Source organism: Diplotaxodon limnothrissa, linkage group LG5, assembly GCF_057381915.1.
Source record: "Diplotaxodon limnothrissa isolate DT_005_m linkage group LG5, D_limnothrissa_male_GT1.1, whole genome shotgun sequence".
Lineage (NCBI taxonomy): Eukaryota > Metazoa > Chordata > Actinopteri > Cichliformes > Cichlidae > Diplotaxodon > Diplotaxodon limnothrissa.
Genome location: NC_140600.1, coordinates 5,474,065 through 5,498,224, shown reverse-complemented (window position 1 = coordinate 5,498,224; position 24,160 = coordinate 5,474,065). Strand labels below are relative to the sequence as shown.

At 40.8% G+C, this 24,160-nt stretch overlaps 1 protein-coding gene across 1 annotated transcript; it reads left to right on the top strand.

Annotated features, from left to right (window-relative positions):
- Nucleotides 1-4,271: 4,271 nt before the first annotated feature.
- LOC146631476 (endothelin-3) lies at nucleotides 4,272-18,167 on the top strand. Its single transcript, XM_085353699.1, has 4 exons — nucleotides 4,272-4,344; nucleotides 4,973-5,210; nucleotides 17,004-17,156; nucleotides 18,089-18,167. The coding sequence occupies exons 1-4, from the start codon at nucleotides 4,272-4,274 to the stop codon at nucleotides 18,165-18,167; spliced, it is 543 nt and encodes a 180-aa protein (XP_085209825.1).
- Nucleotides 18,168-24,160: the final 5,993 nt, after the last annotated feature.

The window sequence follows — 24,160 nt, the reverse complement described above, 5'->3', positions numbered from 1 at the left end:
TCATTATATAATTTTTCAGGGGATCTTATATCTGTTTTCACTCTTATATGCTTTTCATACAAGTTCCACACAAGACAGATACAAACTTTATAAGATTTATATTTATCTTTTCCATATGGGTTCTCTCTGCGATCTGTCTACAGACAGACCTTTCTTCAAACTTAAGCTGCTTTTTGATCTCATCTGAATGTTGAAAGTTTGGTGACCTTGTGTTGTTATGTTGCTGATAAAAATCTGTCCACAGACATAACTGATAAACTTCCCCACACAGTATTTGTGCTTAGTTTATTTCAAATTAGCATATTTGTCCATTAGAGAGCCTATACAGATACCAACACAGAGGGCTGTGCAAGGTGAAAATAATGCCAGTGTGCAAGCTGTGTCATGCCATGCTTCTTATTAAGAGGCAAAATATCCAAACCTACATGGTCCTGTGTGAAAAAGCGATCGCCTCCTAAAACCTAATAACTGTTTGGCGAGCCTTTGCAGCAACAACTCTACTCAAGTGTTTGCAATAACCTGCAGTGCACCTCTACAGTCTTTTACAGCACTGTGGAGGTGCTGTAAAAGACCTTATACTTTCCCCTTTACACAAAGGGGAAAGTATAAGGTAAGTTTTATGTCTATACAGTCAGGAGAGAGTCGAGTGAGGAGTTTAGGGTGATGAAAGGCCCAAATGAATCAGTGTTTTTTTCTTTTTTCTAACTATCTCATCACAGGTCTTCCAACTGATCCCAGACTCTGATCTTTCTAAACCTAACCAGCTTTGTTATGTGGCTGAACGACACCAAGAGGCAAAGCCACTATCTACGATGTTCTGTTTATTTCCATAAGGATTCGACTTGTTGATATTTTAGAAATGGGTTTTTTGTTTGTGCTGTAGTTATGTTGATTCCTTGTGTTTATTTTATTGTGAAAACCTTTTCTTTCTCATAATTGTTACTCTATGTAAGTTATTTCCATGTTATGTGACTTACTGTTTTGTTTTAGGAGGCCTTTGTCTCTTGTATCTGTTTTCAGTTTGACTTCCTTCATCTTATTTCCATTGATTAGTCTGTACCTTGTTTTTCCCAGCTGTGTCTCAACCCCCTTATTAGCCCTCAGTGTATTTAAAGTTTTGTCTCTCCTTTGCTTTTTGTTGGTGTGCCTGTTTACCTGATTTGTGTGTTTCTGTTTTTATTGTTTCATGCTCTTCGCGTACTTCTTAGTTAATGTTTAGTTTGTTGCGTTTAACTTCAAGCCCATCTGTGAGTCACACATTTGGTTCCTGTGTCTTGCTAGAGTTATGAGAGAGTGTCCAATCCACAAGGTCCAGTGCGGTCTGTGAAGCCTGAGCCAACATGTCCCGTGTTACCAAAGTCTCCAGTGTAGCCCTGAACTGTTCCTCAGTTTTGCTCTGGCCTCGGGCCGGCCCCCTCAGCTATTGCTTGGCTTTGCACCACTTCGTAATTGGCCACCCAAACTGTCCTTCTGCTTTGTTTTACCCTTGGGCCAACCTCCTAAACTGTTTTACCTTCATTCCTGGAGTTTTTGCGTTTGTTTTCGCTTTGTGGGTGTAGGGGGATGTGGGCTGTTGGTGGAAGAAGGGGAAGGGAGAGAAGCACAAACACTGTATAATCAAGTGTTTGTGCTTTATTTAGAAAAAAGACATTTTTTATTATCATCAAACACTTTTTTCAGGAACTTTTGATTAAAATGTGTCCTCTTTGCAGATTCACAGCAATGTCTAGAGAAATACATGTTTCAGAGTGATATTCTGGATATACAGTATTCACTTAAAATTTGTTTTTTCTTGTTACTTCCAGTAACAAATCACGACAACAGTTGCCTTAAGGCGCTTTATATTGTAAGGTAGACCCTACAATAATACATACAGAGAAAAACCCAACAATCATATGACCCCCTATGAGCAAGCACTTTGGCGACAGTGGGAAGGAAAAACTCCCTTTTAACAGGAAGAAACCTCCGGCAGAACCAGGCTCAGGGAGGGGCGGGGCCATCTGCTGTGATTGGTTGGGGTGAGAGAAGGAAGACAGGAGGAAGACATGCTGTGGAAGAGAGACAGAGGTTAATAACAGATATGATTCAATGCAGAGAGGTCTGTTAATACATAGTGAGTGAGAAAGGTGACTGGAAAGGAAAAACTCAATGCATCATGGGAATCCCCGGCAGCCTACGTCTATTGCAGCATAACTAAGGGAGGATTCAGGGTCACCTGGTCCAGCCCTAACTATAAGCTTTAGCAAAAAGGAAAGTTTTAAGCCTAATCTTGAAAGTAGAGATAGTGTCTGTCTCCTGAATCCAAACTGGAAGCTGGTTCCACAGAAGAGGGGCCTGAAAACTGAAGGCTCTGCCTCCCATTCTACTTTTAAATACTCTAGGAACAACAAGTAGGCCTGCAGTGTGAGAGTGAAGTGCTCTAATAGGGTGATATGGTACTACAAGGTCATTAAGATAAGATGGGGCCTGATTATTTAAGACCTTGTATATGAGGAGCAGGATTTTGAATTCAATTCTGGATTTAACAGGAAGTTTACTTACCTGGATGATTGAGAATGCATCAAGACATGATCAACAGAAATCAAAGATTAAAACTTGACAGATTGATGGTAACGTGTCTCATGAAAGCACCAGAAACATTAAAGTTATGTAAGACCCACATTGACCTCCTGAATTGTAGTGAGATGTCACAACAATAACAGACTTCACTGCAATTCTATCATTCCTCACAGTGACTAAGTCCTGACTACTGCTTCACACCCTTAACAAATGGGAATAACTGTCAAATTATTCATTAACCATATCATTCATCATCCTGTGCTTATAGGCAGGATCTGACTGAGTAGGAAGACTCACTGAGAGTATTTAATGGCACATACTGAAAATTAAGTTTTGCTGACATCACTTACAAAACATCCACAGAGGAAGTGATTCAAGGTGATGTGGTAACCAGAGACCATAAAAGGTCAATCACATTCAGCACCTGAGATTACCAATGTGAGCAGAGGATACGTGACTGACGTGTAGTAGGGTAGTACAAGGAAGGATAATGATTTTACTTAGTGGGTGAGACATGAGAGTGAGGTTGTAATGAAAAAAAGCCAGTAATCATGCTTGTAACAATTCAAACCTACTAACCACATCTTCTTTCCGTTGCTCCCTTTAGGGGTTGAAACAGCAGATCATTTGCCTCCATCTCACCCTAGCATCCATTTCTATCATACCAACCCTCTGTATTGTATCATAGTTCGTTTTTTTACCATCTTAGTTTGTTTATATTTTCTTAGTTGCTTCACTTGTAGAATACAAAGGTATGATATACTGATGCACTGCAGCTGCCTGAAGCTCATGGCTGAGAGAACCCTGTGAGGGAGTGCATCCTTTTAGAGAGCCTGACCTCTGCCCTCATGCATCACATAAAACACCCAGCTGCTGGTGTTCTGCAGGCACAGCCCTGTCAAATTGGCAAACCAGAACTACAGGTAGAATAATACTTACTTTCAACATAAAAGCATAAAAGCAACACAAACAACAATACAAAATACACATATGATTTCTTAATTATAATTGAGAAATTTACACAGATATATAAGCCCTGCATCAGATTAGCATCACTGCATCACTGTCCAGAGTGTATCCCGCCTCTTGCACTAAGAGGATAAGCCCTATCCCCAGCGTCCTCCTCTGGCACACCAACCCTCTGCATATCCTCCTTCACTGCATCCATGAACCTCCTCTGAGGTTTTCTTCTTGTCCTCCTACCTGACAGCTCCAACTTCAACATCCCTTCTCCACCCACTATTCTCCACCTTGTCTCTCTAACTTTGCCACTTAAACTGCTCAACCTTGTCGCTCTGCTTGATATCTGTGTGCTAGGCCACTATTTGGAGTCACTAAACTGGGTCTCTGTGTCATGTTTGTGCTGTTGGCGCACAAACATGGGTGTAACGCGCCTTTGATTTCAGCAGCGTTCAGCACGGTCTTTTATTTTGAAAAGTGTCTCAGGAAGCTGGCGGGATATCCACGCTCACTTGTCACAGCGGTGTCAGCTCATAACGAACCCCAGTGGCTGTAAAAGGCAAACGGAGTGTGGAAGCGCAGCGGTGCAGAGTTGTATCAGACACATGATGCTCTATGAGGACATCTTTGACTCGCTTCACTGAGATAAGATACTCGAGAATTTCGGACGTTTTCATTCACCTGTTCTCACATTTCGACTTTTTCATTTGTTTTTTTTAAGTTGATTATTCATTTCTAATGTTTGACGTGTGATGGCTAACGCATCATCATCGCTTGATGTGGGAGTTTTGTTTCTAATCGTGGTGACAGCATCTTTGACCAACGGTGAGTAGTGGTCGGTCCTTGTTGTGTTTGTGTTTTAATGAAGCAATGATCACACAGACCAGCTGGTGTGCGTTATTGTGCAGCAGTGACTGACAGGTCACAACAGATAGATCAAAACATGCAATTAGACTGAAATCATACCGATGATTATTATAACATTGCAATTGACGTCATGATATCTATACAGTTTTAACCTTTTTAAAACACCAAAAAAATCCCACTAAAAGTGAGCACATGTTATGTCTTAGATCTTTTGAAAACTCGTCGGTGTTTTGTGACTCCAACGCGTTCGGTATTTTTATTGTTTTGAATCACTAAAACAAGAAATTCACTATTTAAAGTTCCATCAAAGACTCCGACTGGGACTTTAAATATATATATACATATATTTTCTCTCTGAGACAAACTCTACTCTCAACAGAATTGACCAATTACTGTTATGAAACTAAAATATGTAACTATTTATGCTTGATTTTTTTTTTAACTACTCTAGAATCTGGATCTTTTGTAACCTTTTCAAGCAGAAATGTAATATACATGCATCTATAAAGAGCTTTTCCATGCTTTACCAAACGCTGTTTCAGGTTAAGACTATGAGAGGAAGCTCTCATATGCTGTAATCTTGCAGGTTCTTCATTTAAGAAAGATGTGAGCCAGAGGAAGGAGGTGAAAGCATTCGAGCAGAGCGCACGTCTGCCTGGCGGGGTGGAGGATCTCGCCACTGTTGCTTCCCACGTTGAGCCGTGTTCTGACTGCGAGCCACCATTAGCCAGGAGGCGATCCAAGAGGTGCACATGTTACACTTACAAAGACAAGGAGTGTGTGTATTACTGCCACTTGGATATCATCTGGATCAACACACCGGAGTAAGTGTCCTTCTCCAGGCATTCTCAGTTTGCACCAGTTTTTAAGCAAGTGATGTGTGTAGCTAATGTCTTATTAGGTTACTATAGGTTACTAATGTGTTGGGCATCATGTTTCTTAGTGTGCACTGTACACAAATAATACAGAGACAAGAAATCAGATGTTGAAACGTAGAAATTAGATTTCTTTGATCATTTGATCTGCATCACTTCTTACTTTAGCTACATTTTCAGAGTCTTTGTGATCTGGGGAGGCCGGGTGCTGTAGTTTTAAAAGTCGAACATTTCTTCTTGATATAGGGTTTCAGCGGCTCAACAGTTCAAGGCCTCCTTTGTCTCGTGTTTTGCTTCTTAATTGGCTGAATGTTTTCGCAGGCCAGGTTAGCTGGCCTTATTTTTTTTCATATTAGCAATGCTGTTGGAAAACATGTGGTGAGATAGCCGGGCCCAGAAGGTAGCAGGCACCCCGTGAAAATGTCTTTCAAAGTGGGCCCCTCCCCGTCTACATTATACTGGATGCTTCACACAATTTGGACACATAAGATTTTATCTTGTGAACCAAAGCCAAACATTGCTTGAATGCAGTATACATTTTCCTTATGAATTAAATTTCAACTGCAAATATTTACTCAGCCATTTCACATTTTACTGATTAAATTAAGCACATTTTCTGAAAAACTTTGCAGGCAGAGAGGCATGCTGGGAAACGCTTGTACTTCATGACCTTCCTCCCTGTAATTTGTGCAAAATGCCCACAAACCTTTTGATGTCAACTACGCAGGAATTATTTTTTTGGAAAGTATCTTATAGAACAGTTTTAAATTGTGTTTATCAAGCAAAGTAAAAAAGTGGAAGGAAGAGAGCAGGATGAAGATAGTGTAAATACTTTGGATCTGAGCAGCGTTGGCAATGACTTTAGTGAATGCAAGGAAGGTCCAATAGATAAGTTCTGCTGGGTGAATAGTTTGTGTATTTGTGAAAAACTGAAACATTGTTGCCAATTGGGGTCATGTGATTGTTCGTTTTCTCTCTATATGCATTATTGTAGGGTCTAGCTAACAATATAAAGTGCCTTGATGCAACTGTTGTTGTGATTTGGTGTCATAATATCATGGATGCTGGCGAAGAAATGTGCACTGCTAACAAGATTGATGGTTCTTCTCCTCTTTCGATTTGATGAAATTGAGAATTTTGATTGGTCAGCTGCCAGGCAAAGTTTGCACTTCACCTCAGTGCATTTAAAAGAGCTTAATACCAGAGACAACAGCATTGTCCTCAGATCTTGGTTACAGTATATTTTCTCTTTGGATGGAAGAGTTTTAACTTCCATTTGTATAACTCTGACAATTCACTGACCAATCAGACTGGCTGGTTGCTGTCTCATTCCCATTAAGTTTTCCGTTTTGTTCTTTGTGAACATTTTTCTTGAGTAGCCATAGATCATGAAATTCCTAAATTCTGTTTAGAACAGACTTTAACAGTACGATGGACCCCTCCCCATATTTACTTAGAAAACAAGGAATCTCTCTGGGATTTTATTATGCCTTTGCTTTATGAGATGTTCTATAGAGTACTTTTTCCCCCCAATGGTGACGGTTTTTCCAGTAATTTATTGCCCCACCTATTTCGAAACATGTTGATAGCATAAAATTCAAAATGACCATATATTTATTTTAATATATATATATATATATATATATATATATATATATATATATATATATATATATATATATATATATATATATATATATATGCGGGAGTATGGGGTGTCTGGCCCATTGCTACGGGCTTTTTCTCATATGTCAGTATTTCCTGTGTCTTTGTGAAGTGTAGCGATTCCATATAATCCGTAAAGGTCTAGACCCTGAGCCCTCTGGTATTTTAATTCCACTGAGGATTTCTTGCAGGCAGCAGGGGAGGGCTGTGTCCACCTTTTGGCCATCTTGGATGTTTGGATTGTTTATAGGTAGCCTTGGAATGTGAGATAGAAAGAACCCTTTGGAAATTTACTCTAAAGTTGAAACGGGTTGTCCAACACCAATCACATAGGTTTGACTAGCCGAGACTATTGTTTTCCTTCGTCTGTTTTTCACTCATTCGGCATTCTTGTTCCTTTATATTAGCTTAACAGTCTTCAATTTGAAATCTCTAAATATTGCGCTTTTCTTTCCACAGCTGAACTCGCTTTGAACCTTTTCATCACTGATAAGTGAGAGACAAAGCAAAAGCTAATTCACCTGCAACAGAAGACATTAACTAATGCCTATCTGCAGAGTAGTATGTAGATTTAGCTGCCTTTACTGATTTCAAACAACAGGCCTCAGGGCAAGTTTAGCAGTACCCAGACGTAATGTGTTATGAGAATGTGTGTAGTGGGGTGATGGTTAGAGCCAGGAGGGGAATGGTATCTGGTCATCCATCTACTATCAGTTCTCAGATTTTTGCTTGAAGTGTGGCCATCAGCAGCAGAGTAAAAGCTGTCAGCCTGGTTTCAGTGAAGAGCAGCAACTGTGTCCTGTAACCACATGCAGAAGTACATGTGATCAATAGCGAACATCTGCAATGAGATCAAAGAAGCTCCTTTTCTCTGCAGTAACACCTTACAGATGAAGCCTCTGTGTGTCGGCTTTCTTCCTTTGGTACCTGGGCATTGTGCCATGTGGAGTGAATCAAGATGTCTTTCCTCTTCACATGTATTGCAGATATTAATCAATACTGGCACAGCAGGTTCAGAGCTCCCAATTTTTAAGCAGTGGTGCAGCCAGAAATGTGACCAGGTGTGGACGAACAGGCCAAACTGTTGAAACTGTGGTTTTTGTTCTGAAGGGATTTGATAAAATATAATACTCCAAGTATCCAAGTTTCTCGATTACAAAACTGTTGCATTTTGTATTATTGGGTAGGTTTGGTTCTACATACATGTACAGCATCTGTTACTGTTCAATTTGTTTTCTATTTAAGTATAAATCAACATAGTCTCAAATCAACATTTCCATTGTCTCCTTCCAGTCACAAGCAACCTGTCTTGGGTCAGAGGAAAGTAGGCTAGACTAGATGCATAGATTACGGGTAGGGTTACGATAACATTCACTCATGTTATGAAATTTCAACTGTCTGATCTACCCAAATTAATATGTTTATGACAGAAGAACTGCAAGGCCAAAATGCATGCATGTGTGACATTTAATTTGCAAAATATCAACGGTTAACTTGCTCGCTACTAGGGCTGCCACAAACGATTATTTTGATAGTCAACTAGTCACCGATTATTTTTGCGATTAGTCGACTAATCAGATCATCCATTGGACGTAAAACGTACAGCTTATTGCACCAGCAGCATCTGCTCTTATATAACTATCATTAGCTTACAGCTTTAAGTGTTTAAGGTCTGTGCTAACTAAAAATAAAGACAAGATGGTAGTTTATTAAATTTTAATTAAATTTGCAGATTGTTTCGGTGGAGTTTAATAAACTCAGACGATTTACTCAGGAACAAATAAAATACTGAAAAAAGCCAAACAATAACATTTTTAAGTTATCTAAGTGACTTATATATGTTTAACCTGAGTAGCGAAAGACGGCGGTGGGTTTGAAAATGATCTGGTGGGAGTCCGGTGTTCTCACGGCTCTAGTGAGCCTAGCCCCCGGCTAGCTATCGAGCTAGTGGGTAACAGACGTCTCTGAAAACATCGGAGCGCTTTTGAAAATATGTGCTGTCTTGATAAACTGAGCAGATATTTGAGGTTTACACAGCTACATTCTCGCCTGAAAATATGTTAAACGTTTATTTTGTGACCCAGAAAGAATAATAAGAGTAATATTAAAACTAACTAGCTGCCGCCATTGTTGGAAACTGAGCTGGGCTGCGCTATGAATTCTGGGACAGAGCTTCTTCTTCTTCTTCGGGGTTTAACGGCAGCTGGCATCCTTGTACATGCAGTGCTGCCATCTTCTGTTTCAGTCCGTTATTACACTCTTAAATCCTGCTACTTATTCCTGCGTCTTTTGTGATCTTACAAAGTTTCAAACGACGCGTCGACTATTGAATTAGTCGTCGACGATTTTGATAGTCGACGTAATCGTGACTAGTCGACTAATCGTGGCAGCCCTACTCGCTAAACATAAAAACGAACTCAGCCGTAAATGGGGATATCATTGAGGAGGTCAAGGGTCATCCTTAGACATCAGGCATTGGGGTTTACTTTTAACATATCACTTGGCAGTAGTCTGCAAACAGTATTTTATGTTTTGGGTGAAATTTCACATGTTGAAAAGGTGAACATAAGTGATTGGACTAAAATTAGTTTCCTAAGGTTTTATGCCACCATCTTGTTAACTGTAATAACAGAGTTAGATTTTGGTGCGTGCCTCTGTCTGTCTCAGTCATGTATCATTTTTGTTACTACTAATGTGAAAATGTGTATGATGCATGGTAAGACCGACCTCCATCCCAAGTTGAAAGGCAAAGATCAAACAAGTGTGAGGTATGCATGCTGTCAGAAGTGTAAGATTATCTGGTGACTTTAAAGGTTTAGGTGTAATTAATGTGTTTATAGGGGGTGAAGTTGTTGGGGCTCGCTTAAATAAATCACAGTTATGTTTTTAACATTGCACTCCAGATTTATGGATGTTCAGAATATAAACTAACATCAGTCTTAAGCATGGATGCTCATCCTTTTTCATGTAAATGTTTCAACATTTTTTCCTGTACTGTATCAGAAAACTAGTTTATAAAGATATACACTTTGTAGAGGGTTTACCTAAAGTAGAACTGAAAGAACTGCAATAACTGGCTGTGGGTCTTTTACATTTCTACAGAGGAATTTTAACCCAGCCACCTCAGCCCGAATGCCATGTTTTAAGGTCATGTCACAATATGTCAGTTTGATTTAAGTCCAGGCTTTAACTTTAACCACTCCAAAACGTTCATTTTGTTTTTATTGAGTCAATCAGAGGTGGACCTGCTGTTGTGTTTAGGGTCACTGTCCTGCTACACAACCCAAGTGCGACTTGTGCTGCAGGGCGTAAACTGATGGCTCGACATTCTCTTTCAGGATGTTTTCATTTGTGGCAGGTAGTCTATGTCCTATCATCACACTATCGCTGCGATGTTTGACTGTTGGTATGATGTTGTTTTTATGAAATGCGTGACTGGACACACACATTCCAAAAAGTTCAACTTTTCTCTTGTCAGTCCACAGAATATTAAGTCTTGGGGACTATCGGTATGTTTGTTGGCAAATGTGAGATGAGCCTTTGTTTCTTTTTGGACAGCAGTGGGTTTTGCCTTGGAACTCTTGGATGCCATTTTTGCCCAGTTTCTTTCTCATTGTTGAATCATTAACTGTGACCTTAACTGAGGCAAGTGAGGCCTGCAGTTCTTTAGATTACTTCTCAGTTCTTTTGTGACCTCCTGAATGAGTCATCAGTACACTCTTGGAGTCATTTTGGTCTGCTGGCCACTCCTGGGAAGGTTTACCACTGTTCCACGTTTTCTCCATTAGTGGATAGTGTTTCTCACTGTGTTTCACCCTTTCCAGACTGATTAGATGTCAGTGATGACAGTTTGTTTTTGGTTCTTGAGGTTGTTTCATGGTACGATGTGTTGCTTTTTCAGATCTTTAAGCCTACTTCACTTTGTCAGACAGGTTTTATTTAGGTTATTTCTTGATTCAACAGGTCTGTCAGTAATCCACCCTGGGTGTGACTAGTGAAACTGAACTTTAATTAATTACGTTTTTTGGAAAGTTAACTCATGATTTAACAAGAGAGCACAATTCAGCAGGGTAAGGGCTATACTTGTGTTTTTATTACAACATCCTGATGTCAGCCTGTTTGTATCTCAAAATATGATGACTTCAGCCTGTTATGGTGTCACCGTGACGCCATCATATTGAGAAAATAAAAAGTTTGTTGTACAGGTATCTCCAGGCACTTTCATTTGAAAAGTGACCTCGGGCGCTAACAATAAAGATCAAGGTCAAATGCTTAGCCAACCTTGGTACGCATAGCCTCAAAGGTCTAGTATATTGTTGTAAATTTTGAAGACTGTCCATAAAAAATTGCAGGTAAAGTAAAGCTTTGACAGATTTTCACACTTGGTTTTATCCTTGACCTGATTTTCACCAAAATTAAATCCACTCGAAATGTTATTGTTATCTACCATCACACAAAATTTGAACATAACATCATAAAACTGTGGATGCTACACTGCTAACATGCTAGAAAAACAAACAAAGGGCCAGGCAGGTTTGGATAGTGTTTTTTTTCCCTTAAGGCAGCTGTGGCTCAGGAGATAGAGTGGGTCATCTACCAACTGGAAGGTCAGTAGATTAATTAGCCGGCTATTTCTTTCATCCCACGATTTCCAGAACTTGGAACAATTTAAACAAACAAAAAACAAACAAGAAATGTTGTGATCGTACGCGGTTAGGGTCATCGGTGAAGATGACTTTGACCTCAGAGGGTTAATGATAGAAATCAGCTATGTGGAACAGCTATTTTCCTAAATGTATGAGGTCTCATCGTGTGGGGGCACTTTCAGGCTGAGTTCATTACTCTACATAATCATACATACAAGCTTGTTTATGTATGTGGCTGACTTTATGAAAACTCAGTCACCCGAAAAAGCTGTTTTTTGCAATACCACCAAATCTGTAACAACTGGGCCTCTGGAGAACTTCAAGACATGTTGAGGAGCTAATTTAGCCATTTAAATCTGCTGTGTTGGATCAAGGACACATAAAACCTGCAGGACAGGCCTGGCTTTACCTTACCACAACCTTATACTCACGATGGGTCACCAGTAATCTGGTGGATGCAAAAAGGTTAAATACTCAGAACTAGAGTAACAATCAGTCAGACTGCACTTCTCTCTCCAGGTAGAGTTTACCTGATTTTACCCTCAGGGCTCATTTTTGGACCTCTAGATAACTATGGAGACGCACGCTTGCATGTGAAGATGACCTATGAAACTAATTATCACACTGGGGAAGAATGGTCATTTAAGTAACTTTCAGTGTAGTTGGTGCCAGACAGGCAGCTCAGAGAATTTCAGAAATTTCACTGACAGGTAGCATTCCTGCTCAAGTTCAACACTCAAAGCATTTTCAATTAAAAATATCATTCACCCAGTTACACACACAGTCATATGACTCTCGCACTCTGATGGTTACATTGAGGGCAACTCTGGGTTCAGCATTCTCCGCCTCGACAGGTCGACTGGAGGAGCAGAGGATCGGTGCATCGACCTTCTGCAACACCCGAGTCACAGCCATCGCAATAAATAATACTGTATATGTTTAATAAAAGAAAGCTTACAATGACAAAGATCTGTACCCAGACATGTGACAAAGCCATATCATTAAACTCATACAGAGGTATGGATAATGTCTTCTACACTGACTCTGATTTAAAACCCTGATGCAGATGCATGTGAAGATACTGACTGAGTTCTGTGTGGACAGACCGTCTCTCCTTTCGGAAGTCAGTAGATGAAACATTTTGTAAGAGAAAGGATCACCCACATGCTGTTTCTGTTTGTAAGAGTAGAGAAGAGGAGGTTCGTGGTCAGCGTGACGCCCCTCCCGCAGCACCACAGCTTATATTGTTCAAGAGACCCGCTTCTGAAGTTCAAAGGAAACAACATGTTCACTGTGAAGTGATCTGTTTTTTCCAGCTCACACTTTATAGCAGTTTACAGCTATTTAGGGAGACTCCAACAAGACTGGACAGCAAGGTCAACATGATGAGTTTACATGTACAGCGTGGTTCTAACTGGTCTGGTTTTTGTCATTTTTTGTTGTAGTACTGATAGACAAACTTAATTATGGAGATCTGTGTTTGACATATCAGGGGAAGAAAGAGAGGGGATTTGGTGACTAGTTTGGCCATCCACCAGATGGAGGACATCAGTTTAGGGTTGTAACACTGGAAGCGATGGGCGAAAAAGCCTGTAGGAGACCATAGTTTGTGAAATGCTTTTTTATCATGTGGCTAAAATGCATTCTAACACTGACTCCACACCTAGAAACCTGGAAACCCGGGTGTTGCGAAGTTAAAATCTCAGTGAAAAAATTTGTTACGTTAGTCAACTTATTTGGAAAAGAAAAGAAAGTGAACGATTGATCGATAGATGATAAATTTAAAACATGAAAAAAAAACATGTTATTAGGGTGCTGCCAAGATACCCTTATTCCTCAATGACTTTATATCTCTGGAACTTTACTATAAAAAGCACAGGGCACCAGTAGTGGACCATCAAACTCTGGTCTTCTAAAGCAAATGCCGATCGGGCTCCACTAGAGGACGCCGGGTCCTCAGGCTGCCCTCATGAAGTCTGTTTGTAATCGTCTCATTGTTCCCCTCTAGTGCACCTGTTAATTTTATTAATACCAAAGCAGCTGAAAGTGATTAAAGTTAAGATTAACTGACTCTGATTAGAAAGTGTACAAAGTTGAGCTTGTTTTTGATTCAGTGAGCCTTCACGACATCTAGATGGAGTCGTTGTAGGATAACGGTGATCAGTCACAAAAACTTTGGATTTGCAATGAGCCTTCCCTCTGAGGTGTTTCATGGACCCAAACCACAGCAGCATAGCAGTGTAGCTGCCTCACATCTTTTATATCAGCATTTTATATGGGCCTGTTCGTTTGACCAGTCCATTTTTGTCTGGCTACGGTTAACAAAGAAAAACAAAACATATATTAACAAAAAACTGCAATAAATTTGCCTGATATCAGAAAGAATTAATCTCCTTCCATCTTTGGATTAGCACTGCCTCCATTCTTTGGCACTGATGGCTAATCACTAGTGCGCTTATTTTTCAAAGGTATGATCTGTTTTTCAGTTTTTATTAGGGATTAGTAAAAATATGAATTTTTTATTTTGGACTCGTAGGACATCGTACTATTTGACTTTTGAATGTTTTTTTATGTGAAAGTTCAAAAACATAAAATATAACTTCAAGCTCAAGGAATTAAAAACTAAGTATCTCTGGCTGTCATCCTAAATGTATAAAAAATGCCCACAAAAGAGAAAACTAACATGGAATTTGGGTTCAAATCATTTAAAAATGCATTAAAAGTTATAGCTTTTACTTTTGCTGCCATCTATTAGATTTTTGATATAATACATATATATATATATATATATATATATATATATATATATATATATATATATATATATATATATATATATATATATATATATGGTGGTGGCTAACCAACCGGACATAGTGGTGGTAGACAAACAGAAGAAGACGGCCGTAGTGATCGATGTAGCGGTTCCGAATGACAGCAATATCAGGAAGAAGGAACACGAGAAGCTGGAGAAATACCAAGGGCTCAGAGAAGAGCTCGAGAGGATGTGGAGGGTGAAGGTAACGGTGGTCCCCGTGGTAATCGGAGCACTAGGTGCGGTGACTCCCAAGCTAGGCGAGTGGCTCCAGCAGATCCCGGGAATAACATCGGAGATCTCTGTCCAGAAGAGCGCAGTCCTGGGAACAGCTAAGATACTGCGCAGGACCCTCAAGCTCCCAGGCCTCTGGTAGAGGACCCGAGCTTGAAGGATAAACCGCCCGCAGGGGCGTGCTGGGTGTTTTTTTTATATATATATATATATATATATATATATATATATATATAAAAAGAGTACCTTCAGCTCACTAATCCACAGCGTTTAGGATCAGTGGAATCACCTGACCTAAACCCAACTGTGCATGGTTTTCACTTTTCGCAGAAATACGCCTGAAAAAGCAGCAGTTGAGGGCATTTGCAGTTAAAGCCTGACAAAACATCATGAAAACAGAAACTAAGCATCTGGCAGTGTCCATTTGTTCCAGACTGAAGCCAAAACTTGCATGAAGATCTCTGTTTCCATTTACATTAATTTGTCCATGAAAACAGAGAAACTGTGCAAAAGTTTCTGTACTTGCTGATATATCATTTTTGTAGAAACTGAGACGTTAGTGCATCTTTATTGTTTCATTTCAAGTCCAGGAAAAAGTCGTTATGTTTCTCTCCTTTTTGCTTTTCTCCAAAAACAGACAGAGTTTGGAGCTACGTTTGGGACTGAGGTTGGAGTCATAGCCATGGATGATTAAAAAAAACCCCAAAAAGCTAGCGTGGTGTTGCCTTTTGTTTTATACATATGCTCAAAAAGCATTTCCAGAAACTAGAAAATGTTACAATTCAAATGAAGTCCTATACGTTTTCACATTACTGTCTGTTTGGTCTAAACCAGGGGTCGGCAGCATGCGGCTCTTTAGTCTTTATTTTGCGGCTCCGGGTGGTTTGGGAAAATAAATTAGAAGTATTTAGCTGAAGTGTATTTTATTTGTGTTTAGTTCTTTTTTACCTTGTAGTTCTAAATTGGAAGATTATTGTGATCTTGAAATATAAAAATAAAATTATATTCTATTATTTTTTCATCGATCAAAATAAGCGTCACACTCGCGGAAGCCGGTGTACCCGCCGAAACGCCGCGCATTTATCGAGACTTTCAACCCCAGGTAGGCCAATTATGGATCCACATTATGTCAGCAGCTGTTCTCCACCGTGAACTATGTTAAAAACAAACAGCGCTCACGCCTCACAGACGACAGCTTACAGTCCTGCGTAAAGATGAAACTGGCTTCGTACAGCCCCGACCTGCAGACGCTGTGCGCAGAGGTTCAGGAGCAGAAGTCCCATTGTAAACAGACCTGACGATGTTTGCATGAACACGCTTTTCAGCATCTCTTTATTGACCACTTTTCACACGCGGCTGCACGCATGGGTGCAGCTTTTTTTTTTCCAATTATTTTTGTAAAGTCAGGTCAAGGCTCCAAAAGCCCAAAGGCGATATAACAGTTTTTGTTTGCTGGATCGTTTTAGTTCAGCTTTCCTTTTGTTATATTTCTTTAAGAGTTCAAAATGTGTTAATTACATAAATAAAATGTAATTTTCTCTGTAGCACTTCATGGATTTCATAAGCAGCAAACTGTAGTTGTTCAAACAAAGCATAAAGGTAAAAAAACAATATAGTGTTATCTTTCATCCTAAAAAAAAAAAAGAGGGTCACTACACTTCTTTCATTTCTCTGACATCCATCCTCTGGCTCAGCAAATCAGACAACAACCTCATGTCAATTTCAAAAAGTATTTGTGGCTCCCAGTGTTTTCCTTTGCGTGGAAACCGGGTCCAAATGGCTCTTTGGGTGTTAAAGGTTGCAGACCCCTGGTCTAAACTAATCAGGTGAAAATTTCATGAAAAGGAACGGATATTAACTGAATCCTAAACTTAGATGGCTCACCTGCTTGATGTTAAGAAGTGAATAACAGGGATATTTTTAGGCAGCAGTGTCGTGTTGTGGTCGTGATGTGCTGGGTTGAATTGTTCCGAAAGGTGTTTTATATATTCTGCCCCCATTTTTTATCACAGAGTTGGAAGACAAAAATTAGAACCACCACAGAGTACCTTTACCCTCATATAACCACAACAGAGTGTCCCTTTGATGCAGAGTCAGAGAATAAACATCCCAAGGCCAGGATTATGCTTGCTTGTGGACATGCACACAGGCAGCTGGGGAAGCCACAGAGTAGCTGTTCTCTTTTGTTCCATCCTTCAGGGTGCATGTTGGTGCTTTGTAGTGTAGTGTCTCTGCAGTCACAACAGGGGGCAGGTGATGACAAAATTCATATCACCCAGTAAAGTGTACTTGTGGAAACTGTAACACTGATGTATGCTTCCAGCTGTAAAACTCATAGTTCTGTGGTCAGTAAGTGCATTGTGTCTGCTTTTCTTCTTTTAGGCACACAGTACCATTTGGTATGTCCAGTTACCAGGGTTCCCTGCGTTTAAGACGCTCCACTAGGACCGAGCGGGTGAGGATAGGGGTGGAGGCTCAGCGCTGCGCGTGCTCACAATACAGCGACGTGGACTGCATCAGCTTCTGCAAGATCAGGTAGAGGTGTGATACGAAATAAAACAAATGAATGTGTTGTATGCCAGTATTATTCTATTTCTTTAAAAAAAAATTAAAAGGTCTTAAAATGTCTTACATTTCCCAAAATGTTGCTGTAGTGCAATAACCTACCTAACAGCACAATTTTCATCCTCTTCTGCTGTGCCATAAATAACTTCACCACAGCATCCAGATGGTTCTAGCATGCCGGAACAGAGACAGCATAAAGAGGAAGTAACACATGATATACTTGGAAGACAGCATTGAATCATCAGCTTTGTTCACATTCGGTGACAGATATTTCCATCCATCCTTTTCTGTTCTTGTCCAACTTAGCATCACAAGGGGTCTGAAGCCTACTGCAGTTGTTATAGGTGGCCAGTCTATCAGCGGATGAATGATTTAGCCTCCTGTATTTAGTGAGCATCCTGGGGATGCATCAAATTTACACCTCTAACTTTACAGCACAAGGAGCTCAGGGGACATGACGGAAGTGGAGAGCTGAAAAACCTGAACACTAGACTGGGAGTGCAAAACAGCCAAAACCTCTTACTGGGCATAAATATAAAGTAAATACACAAAGTGAAAAATTAAACTGCAACCAAACAAAGACTCAAACTGAAACACGGGGTCAGAGATCCAGGATCATGACATCGTTCTTTTCCAGTGCAAAGGAGTTCAACCTTACTGTTACCTAATTAAACTTATTCAACTAACAGATATATAATTCAAGAGAGGGGCCTGAAAACTGAAGGCTCTGCCTCCCATTCTACTTTTAAATACTCTAGGAACAACAAGTAAGCCTGCAGTGCGAGAGCGAAGTGCTCTAATAGGGTGACATATAAACAATAATAATGATTGTAATTATTTTCAGTATTTCAGAAATGATCCTCTTTGAATTTGACTTTAAGATGTGTGTTGTTTTTCCACAGTCAGACGAGACCACACACAGCATTGCCAAAAACAGACGAGAGGACAGCAACTCAGCGGAGTGGCCCTGCTGTGAAATAAGTGCATTAAAAGCGGCAGGCCTATGAACTGAAAAGTGGTTACACATTCTAAGACATAGCGTGTATGTCTGCGTTTCTGTAGGTGGATATCTTGTAGTGTCTTGTCATCAGACTGAAGGATGTGTAACACCAAAGGTGCTTGCACAAATCTAAAAGCCAGCAATTCCACGTTCCACTAACAGAATCTCCGCCCCTCTTCTCTCCTGCCAACCTCTGCTCATCTTTCAGAACTTGCTGCCTGTGTCTGTTCAGCAGGTGTGCATGATGGTTTCCATTACTCTGACACAACTGAAGCTAGTTTACATGGCTGATTTGTGCGGACTATAAGACCTTTGGTTGCTCACACACAATGTGGACGCCTCTGCTCCAGGGACATCACTGAAACTCCATGGCAACATTGGCACAACATCAAAGCCAGGAAGTCAGCATTACTTTCTTTTTTTACAAATTCAGTTTGTCACAGTTACTGAAAGAGTCAGGATATCTTTTTTTTTTCTTTGTATCATTACATTAAGGATGTTCTTTATTGTAAAGCACGTCTGAGATTTTTGGAGGTAACAGAACTGAAAACAAAAGTTAGCAGTCTGTTTTATAAGCTGAATCCATTCCACGGTCGTGTGTGTGTGAAATGTGTTCCAATATATAAAGGCTATAAGTTATTTTTCATACAAACCAAATACGATAGTAAAAGTGTGTGATAAGATGTTGTATATAGATATATCTGATTATTCTAGCCAGCAAGTCTCTGTATTGAAAAATTTAGAAAAGTACAAAAGTTTGTACCACAAAGTAAATTTAAGGTGCCACTTCTTTTTCGTCTGTTTTTCTTAACCTCTTAACATCCATCATACTGGCAGTAATCTTTTGGGGAGTACTGGCAAGGTTAGATTCACATCTACTCTGTTATATTTACCTCTCTGGCATAGCACATGGAAATCTAATAGAAGATCTCTAAAGCCAAAGTGCATATAAGAGAGTTGATTTCAAAGTTAAGATGTTTCACTTTCTAAAACTATGCTTTTTTACCCCGTGGCTAAATGTCGACTAACTAACTCTACCACTACGTGGTTAACTGGCAGTCTGGTGGATGTTAAAAGGTAAATGACTGCACCACGGAGTAAACAGCTGACCACCTGTGCAGGACGGATGTTAAAATAACTAAAACGCAGATGAACTCGGACAAATGGAAGACTTCTTTGCTTCATGTTTGAAACATTCTGATGAACATCAGGATTATTTAAAGATATTTAAAATAAACTTGATACCTAATTAACATGTCTGATCAGAGGCTCCGTTACACAGGGATAATAAACTGTTGCAACTAGCTGTTGTATCTGTTCTGATAAAGTCAGCACACCATGTTTATTGTATTGCACAGCGAGGTCAGCACTATTATAAATATTATCCTGCATTTGAGTAACTGACATACAGAGCTATGCAGCATAACTTCAGAGAGCTTTAGCATTCATATTAAATCTGCTGTATTTATGTCTCTGTAATAAATAAAGATAAAATATTAAAACTGTGCATGGTTTGTACATGCCGATGATTCCTAGACAGGGTAACATTAATGTTATATAGTATGCATATAAAATTATCCCAAAGAAGTGCCAGTATTTGCCGTATATGTATTTAGGCATCAGTCAAGAGTAGTCAAAAAACCTTTGTGTTACCCGTCAATAGAACTTAGCACCGTTCATACTGTGTCGTAAAGAATTTCACTAATTCTGAAGAACATGAAGTTGGGTAAGGGGCATTGCTCCATGCCAGTGTAAGAAGCAGTCAACACTGTGTGAAACTAGGAACACTGCACATGTTTGTGAAAGATGGATCTGTATTGCAATTTTCCTGCAAAAGAGTAAAGAAGGATTTGCATCGTGTCACACTCCAGCAGACAATGTGTACTTGTTGTCCTGTTGGATGATGGCTTGGATCAGTAAGTGCTATTAAATGGGTGTGCAGTGACTTTTTCGCACACAAGAGTTTTGTCAAAAACACTTCAGACTTGGTTTTTAACCATGACCACAAAGATCTCCTAATCTTTGTTGTTTTTTTGCCCAGCCTTAATTATGGTTTACGTGGCATAAACACAGTCTTAGACGTACCGTGGAATGACAGTGATTACTGACCGCCTACAGCCTGGTTTCTGAAATAAAAGTTTTTAAAAATCAACCAAATTTTATATCTCTGTCAATATGCCACTCTTAGCAACATGTAGTAACAAAATAAGGCAGTTTGTGTTTTAACTGGAGATGCAATTAAAATCCAGGGATTGCATTACACGGTTCCAGTAATGGTCTGCACTTGTATACGGTGGTAATTCAAGGTACTTGCATGCCATCTGAACAACATGGGACCTTACCCAAGGGCATTAGCCTTACAGCCCCCCCCCCGACCCCACATTAATTATATCTGGACAATTTTCCTCATTGTGGCAGAGGAATGTACCTTAAGCATATAAGAGCCAGTTCTTTCGTATTGTCTGTAACTTGTGACTGCAGGATTGTTGCCAACACAACATATTCAAGAATGTTCCACATAAATTAAAGTACCCACTTCTTTGCCCACACGGGCTTGTAATGACAGAACCATTCGAGTACGAGTGATAAATAGAACAATTATGTGACTAAATTAAAAAAAAGCTTGTGGTTTGTGGTTGTTCCTGATATTGGCAGAGGACAGTCTCAAGCCAAATAACAAGTTAAGACACCTGGGAAAATGCTGGAGTCAGTCATGGAGTAAATTCATTCATGTTGGTTATTCTTCAGCGTTTTTCATTATGTTTTGATCTTTTAATAATACATGGTATGAGCATTGCTTTGAAGATTTAATGAACATAGCTCTGAGGAATGTATTCTATTGGTACGGACAGATGTTGTGTTCTCAAATAAAACTGTGAGAATAAGACTGTGAGAAGTTTTTAGTGCAAACTAAATTGTGTTTGCACAATACTGATGGCACACACTTAACAGAAACCCTCTCACATTTGGAAATGTTTACTTTTTTGATTAGATGGGGTATTCATGTTTTCCTTTTAACCCAGAAATACATTATTGTGGCGCACCCATCCTCACTCCTCGGGTGGGAGTGGCTGGTGCCCGGTAGGGGTCGGCATCCGTTCCTGCTCCCCAGAGGAGGGCCGTTGAGCAACAGCCAGGCCCACCACCGGCCCAGCCAGAGGTGGAGGACTAGGCGTGCGCAGCCGAAGATGGACGTCGTGAGTGCTGCGTCGCCGCTGCTCGCCACTTGGGTGGCCTTCGCTGCAGGGAAGGCGGATGCACCTGCAATCCGCAATCACGCCTCACCGGCGTAAAAGTCTGTGACTGTTAAATGTGGTTGTTGGTGTTTGTAAGTTCGGCTGGTGGCTGAAAAGCTGCAGCTGTGCAGGAACGACAACCGTGTATAGAAGCGAGTCAATAAAAGTATGCTGAAAAGCATTGAATTGTGGACCGGTCTGCCATGGAGTTACTACAATTACATTACAGTACATTACTTAATTACTCACTCAAGAAAGTTATTCAGAGGGCCCGGTGGCGCCAGTGTCCGGCAGCCTCGCCTCTGTCAGTGCGCCCCAGGGCAGCTGTGGCTGCAATGTAGCTGCCATCACCAGTGTGTGAATGTGTGTGTGAATGGGTGAATGACTGAATGTAGTGTAAAGCGCTTTGGGGTCCTTAGGGACTAGTAAAGTGCTATACAAATACAGGCCATTTACCATTTACCATTCCGTAAAATGGCCTGAAACACATTGTCTCATGGCTTTCAGTTAACAATATAAATCTTAGGCTGCAGCTCTGCACAACATCTAAGCCCTAATGTAATGAGAACAAACATACAGTCTTTCTTTCAGTGTTTATATATGAACACAAAGCCAACGACACAAAGCAAAGATGAAAACCAGCAGAATGAATCTTTAAAGTGATGACTGCAGTGATTCTACTTTAGAAACATGAACAGGTAGGAATGGAGGTTACAAGCCTGACTGCTCATCACTTCTTTGGTTACCTGTTGAAGTTCACTCTCTGGCTGCTGGACAAGGGCAAGCATTTGATGGTCTGAAGACTGAAGACTTTCTGAGGGACTGTTTCAGTTCCACTGTGTTGGAAGAGCCCTGTTCCTCACGGGGATGACACTGATAGCTTAGGTCAGCACTGACCTTGCATCTGATAAAGACCCTCGTGAGGCTGGTCCTCAAACATCTCCACCCCACGGTGAGGTCTTCGTTGGATCCGCTGCAGTTCACCAACCAGCCTGGCTTTGTGAGCTAGGTGCCTCCTGCACCAAGCTCTGACCCACCTGGGGAAGCCTGGACATACTCCGAGAATCATGTTCTCTGATTTTGCCAGTGCTTTTAACACCATCCAGCCTGGACTTCTGAGGGACAAGCTGAAGCTGTCAGGAGTGGACCACCACCTGTCCCAGTGGATACTGGACTACCTCACTGAGCCCCCACAGTATGTGAGGACACAGGGCTGTGTCTCTGACAGGCTCTGCCCGTCTCAAATTACCCCAAAACATCAAAGTCCATAATGTCTTCCATGTGTCTCAGCTGAAACCTGTCATCTCCAGTCCTTTTTCTGTGTGTACACACCTTCCTTGGATTTCCCTCCCTGGAGTGTTTGGTGAACCTGCCTGAGCTGAATGAATGTGGAGTGTCTTGTATTGTGGATATTTGGCACTCCCTCCAATGTGATATTTACAAATGGTGATGGGAAATTGGGCCTCCAGGGATCCAGGGAGGAGGGAGCGCCAAATATCCACGACACTTTGAACACTCCACATTCACTCAGCTCAGGGAGGTTCACCAAACACTCCAGGGAGGGAAATCCAAGGAAGGTCTGTACACACAGAAAAAGGACTGGAGCTGACAGGTTTCAGCTGAGACACATGGAAGACATTATGGATTTGTAATGTTTTGGGGTAATTTAAGATGGGCAGAGCGGGACCTAATAATAGAGTCAATAACAAAAGGGCCAATAAAGGAGAAAATCTTTGGGCAATAACACGAGTAGAAAGCCAAACTTGCTGATCAGGACTGTACAGGATCAGGGACTTAGTTGCAGTCCACCATTTATTCTCTTCCTTTGTGCAGAGCAGAGCAGCCTGGATGGCCCTCCAGACACGGTGGCACCTGCGGAGATGACGTTTAACAGATGGAACAGAGAGCTCACCTTCGAGGGATAGGAAGAGATGAGGTTGATAGCCAAGAGATGATTCAAATGGAGATAGCCAGGTAGCAGAAGAGGTCATAATGTTGTGAGCATATTCAATTCAGGACAGCTGAGAGCTCCAAGTGTTTGATTAGTAGCGACGATGCAGTGAAGGGCAGTCATCAGTTCTTGGTTGGGCTGCTCTGCCTGGCCATTGGTCTGGGAATGAAACCTGGAAGATACACTAGCCGTAGCACCCACGGCCGAGCAGGACACAGCCTACACGTGTGAGGTGAACTGGGGTCCCGGTCAACAACGATGTCCAACAGTATGCCATGAAGCTGGAATAAATGATTGGTAAGGAGTTTGGCAGTCTCTAGGCATGAAGGGAGTTTAGGCAGAGCAACAAAATGTGCAGCCTAGGTGAACCAATAAGTCCAGTGACAAAATCGAATATAGAGCATGCTAACACATTTTCACAGACATCCTTGATTAGTATAGGCCACCAGAACAGGTGCTGGATGAATGTTATGGTTTGGTTGATTCCAGAGTGACAAGAGAATTTGGCGATGTGTGCATGATGAATTACCTTGGAATGAGTGGAGGACGGAACATAGATAGCCAACTAGATGGACCATTTCCAGGATTGGGTTCGGCTTGTTGAACTTAGTGGACAGTCGACTGAAGCTGGACTGTTGACTCATCTGAGAGATTATCAGAGGTGGTGAATTGCTGGGAGAGAGCATCCGGTTTGACATCCCAGGACACAGTCCTGTAAGTTATTGTGAAATTAAATTGTGTGAAGAATTTAATTTCCTGGCTTGACGAGCGTTGAGCCACTTGTCCG

Coding starts and splice junctions, on each gene's coding strand:
- LOC146631476 (XM_085353699.1), top strand. CDS start 4,272: ATGGCTAACGCATCATCATCGCTTGATGTGGGAGTTTTGTTTCTAATC. Junction 5,211..17,003: donor ATCTGGATCAACACACCGGA/GTAAGTGTCCTT, acceptor TTCTTCTTTTAG/GCACACAGTACCATTTGGTA. Junction 17,157..18,088: donor ATCAGCTTCTGCAAGATCAG/GTAGAGGTGTGA, acceptor GTTTTTCCACAG/TCAGACGAGACCACACACAG.